This window comes from Myxine glutinosa, chromosome 2 (assembly GCF_964187855.1).
Source record: "Myxine glutinosa chromosome 2, kmMyxGlut1.1, whole genome shotgun sequence".
In the NCBI taxonomy this organism is placed as follows: Eukaryota; Metazoa; Chordata; class Myxini; order Myxiniformes; family Myxinidae; genus Myxine; species Myxine glutinosa.
Genome location: NC_136262.1, coordinates 59,958,146 through 59,961,571, shown reverse-complemented (window position 1 = coordinate 59,961,571; position 3,426 = coordinate 59,958,146). Strand labels below are relative to the sequence as shown.

The 3,426-nt window shown below is 42.6% G+C and overlaps 1 protein-coding gene across 1 annotated transcript in view; it reads left to right on the top strand.

Annotated features, from left to right (window-relative positions):
• The first annotated feature begins 202 nt into the window (after nucleotides 1–202).
• Nucleotides 203–3,426, top strand: part of LOC137421762 (phosphatase and actin regulator 2) — a 60,741-nt gene continuing 57,517 nt past the window's right edge. The window contains exon 1 of the mRNA XM_068108132.2: nucleotides 203–377. Within this exon, the coding sequence (XP_067964233.2) occupies nucleotides 332–377 (46 nt within the window). The 5' untranslated portion in view covers nucleotides 203–331. The remainder of the gene's footprint in view (nucleotides 378–3,426) is intronic.

Below are 3,426 nucleotides of genomic sequence, written 5' to 3'. Positions count from 1 at the left end.
GGCACAAGGTTTGTGTCTTTCTTTCCTCATCATCATTATACCACCCCTGTTTTTGTGCAGCCTTATGAGGGTGTGTTGTGCATCTCCCTTAACTCCTCCTCCTTGTGGAGAATTGTGGTCTTTTGGGAGGGTCTACAGAAGATATATTTTTTGAGGGGTGGAGCACATCACATTTCGAGGGCTGGTAAACCATTCTACATTTATCACGCAGAGCGTGAGTGCCAACATGGGCCGCTAGTAACGCTGCTCGGAGGGAACGGGAAGTAGAAAGGTTCCCTGTGTAAAACTATTTACACCACTCACTTTACTGTAAGGGCACCAGCCGTCCAGCATGGGACAGTCATCTTTGCCAAAGAAGGCTCTGCAGCAATCAAGCGGTAAGTTCACATCGCCGTGCCGTGTTTATTGGGGGAGGTTCGCAATCGTAGCCACTTATTGTCCTCACCTTGTGCTTCAAAGTACTTTGCTTACCATCATGCTAATTGCCTTTCTTTCCATTGCCATTCATTGCTTCTTTTTTATTTGTCCTTGTGATCAGTCCTCAGAGACCTTGTCCGATCCCGACCTCTGCTTTCTTCTTCAGCAGTTCCACTTCAAAGTTCCACTTTATAAAACACAGTTTGTCATTGAAAAAAAGTTTCTTATATACACAGTGTATGTATGTATGTGTGTGTATATATATATATATATATATATATATATATATATATATATATATATATATATATATATATATATATATGTATATATATATGTATATATATATATATATATATATATATATATATATATATATATATATATATATATATATATATATATATATATATACATATATACATATATATATATATATATATATATATATATATATATATATATATATATATATATATATATATATAATATACATATATTCATTCATATATATATATATAATATAAGTTCAAAACACACCTGGTCACAAATGTGCCGCACTGACTGGGTCCTCAGTGGAGGTCCTCAGCATCATCCCGTTTCGGCCCTTCAACTTCGATACGGTCAGCTAAGGTGGGCCAACAGGGGCACAAACACATCCACATGCAGCAACTACACCTGGATGCGTACATACCCCACCCCCAGCCAGTGCGAACGCAGACTACAACAACAACAACACCTCTGCATCCAGAATCCACAGCACCAAACAAACATGGTGGAACATGCAAACACCCACCTTTATACCCTTCACCACTCACCAACAAAACACACCAGATCATTCATACACACACATACACACCCATACACACACATACACAACACCAACCAACCAACCACCTACCCTTACAACATACACCACTCAACATACAAAAACACACACTCATGCAAAAATTAATTCATGCAAAAACACACACCCTCACCCACTCACTCATATACACAAAATAAGAAATAATAGTAAAAAAAAACAAAAAACCAACCTACACCGTTTACTGTGCCTCCATAAACTTCCTCCATATCCAAAATTAGCCTTTCAAGGCAACCTGGGCCACCTTGTCACATCCGCCTTCTTTCTGTCCCACACACTCCCAGCCACACACTCATATATATATATATATATATATATATATATATATATATATATATATATATATATATATATATATATATATTGTTGCGGATCCGTCACCGGCCTTCTCCCCTTATCAAGGGGGGAGTAATCCCCTTGTCTTTACTGACCTGGCGCGACCCGAGATCTATCACGTCCCTTCCGGGCAGCGCTAAATAGGGTTTCAGGACCAAATTCGCTGTTACCTAAGTACTAGCGCTGCCCTGAAACGAGGAGATAAGCCTCGCACGAACCACGTGTGTTGGTGATACGCCGAGCGGTTGCGTACACGTGATCTGCGCCATTATGGATGGTGGAACCCGATTCAAGCGGTTCTATTCGTACCACGCTTAGTCAATGGAGAAATCACAGGTACGATCAAATCAAACGGAAGAACAGAATTTATTTACACTATACAACGGTAGAAGAAGCAGGGACACAGAGCAATCCTTAAACAGTCTTACTTAATCCCCAAGGACTATGGGCCCATCTTACTCACATTCACACGGGGATTGCAGATGGCAGGATGATGTTCAGCGCGTCCAGGGATGGCTCTCGTGCAGCTCTCTCCTATCCCCGGCACGTCCCGTGGAGATGGAAGTAGGTGAAAGCAGGAGCACGTAGCGTGTCGCCTGAACGGAACGGTTACCCTGGGCGAACGGTAGGGAGCAGACTTTGGCGCGGCTGGCTGCTATTCACTCGCGGTTATGGCCGCGCTTACTCACCTGGCTGAAAAGCGCTATATGCGTTACCGGTGCGTCTGGCTGCGCCCGCGTACTTTGTACGGCCAACGCCTCTTCTTCTATCTCCTGGCGCACACGTTCTAATGCGAGGTCAAAGTTCAACAACGGCGAGTGATGCAAGTTCTTATCTCTCTCTCTCTCTCTCTCTCTCGCTCCCTCTCTCTCGCTCCCTCTCTCTCGCTCCCTCTCTCTCGCTCCCTCTCTCTCGCTCCCTCTCTCTCGCTCCCTCTCTGCAAGTCCTTTAAGTCCTCAAGCTCCCTCTCTGCAAGTCCTTTAAGTCCTCAAGCTCCCTCTCTGCAAGTCCTTTCGAGGGCTTTTCGTATCGGCTTATATAAACCCGCCCCGCGAACCTTCTGGAACTCACCAGACGCGCTTCACCACGCCATTCCGCTCGAGCTCTGATTGGCTGGTGGCTCTTACCGTCATCGCCTCTGCCGCTCCCGACCTCAACGCCGCCCCCACCTTTTTAGGCCTACCTCGTGTTACTCGACTAGTGGTCAGCCAAATGGGGTGCGGGATGGATTGCGCCCATAGAGGTAGAATTGGAGGGTGGACGCAAAATGAATGGGGCCTACTCTCCTGTCTTTACACAACGCAGGTACTAAGAGGGGAAATGGCCTATTCTTACACATACTAAGACATAACTACACTACAAATGGGCCTATATGTTGCTCGTGTGACTAACTATGGGGGGCAAACCTTTAACCTTTAATGACTTCAACGTGCCAATTTCAAAACCGCAGCAATATATATATATATATATATATATATATATATATATATATATATATATATATATATATATATATATATATATATATATATACATATGTGTGTATATATATATATATATATATGTGTGTGTGTGTGTGTGTGTGTGTGTGTGTGTGTGTGTGTGTGTGTGTGTGTGTGTGTGTGTGTGTGTGTGTGTGTGTGTGTGTATATATATATATGTGTATATGTGTGTGTGTGTGTATATATATATATATATATATATATATTGTTGCGGATATGAGGACTGTATTTTTTTGATTGTGTGTATTATTATTATTGCTTGAGTCTGGCCCCTCCTGCCTCCAGTGTTGTGTAAAGGTTAAAAGG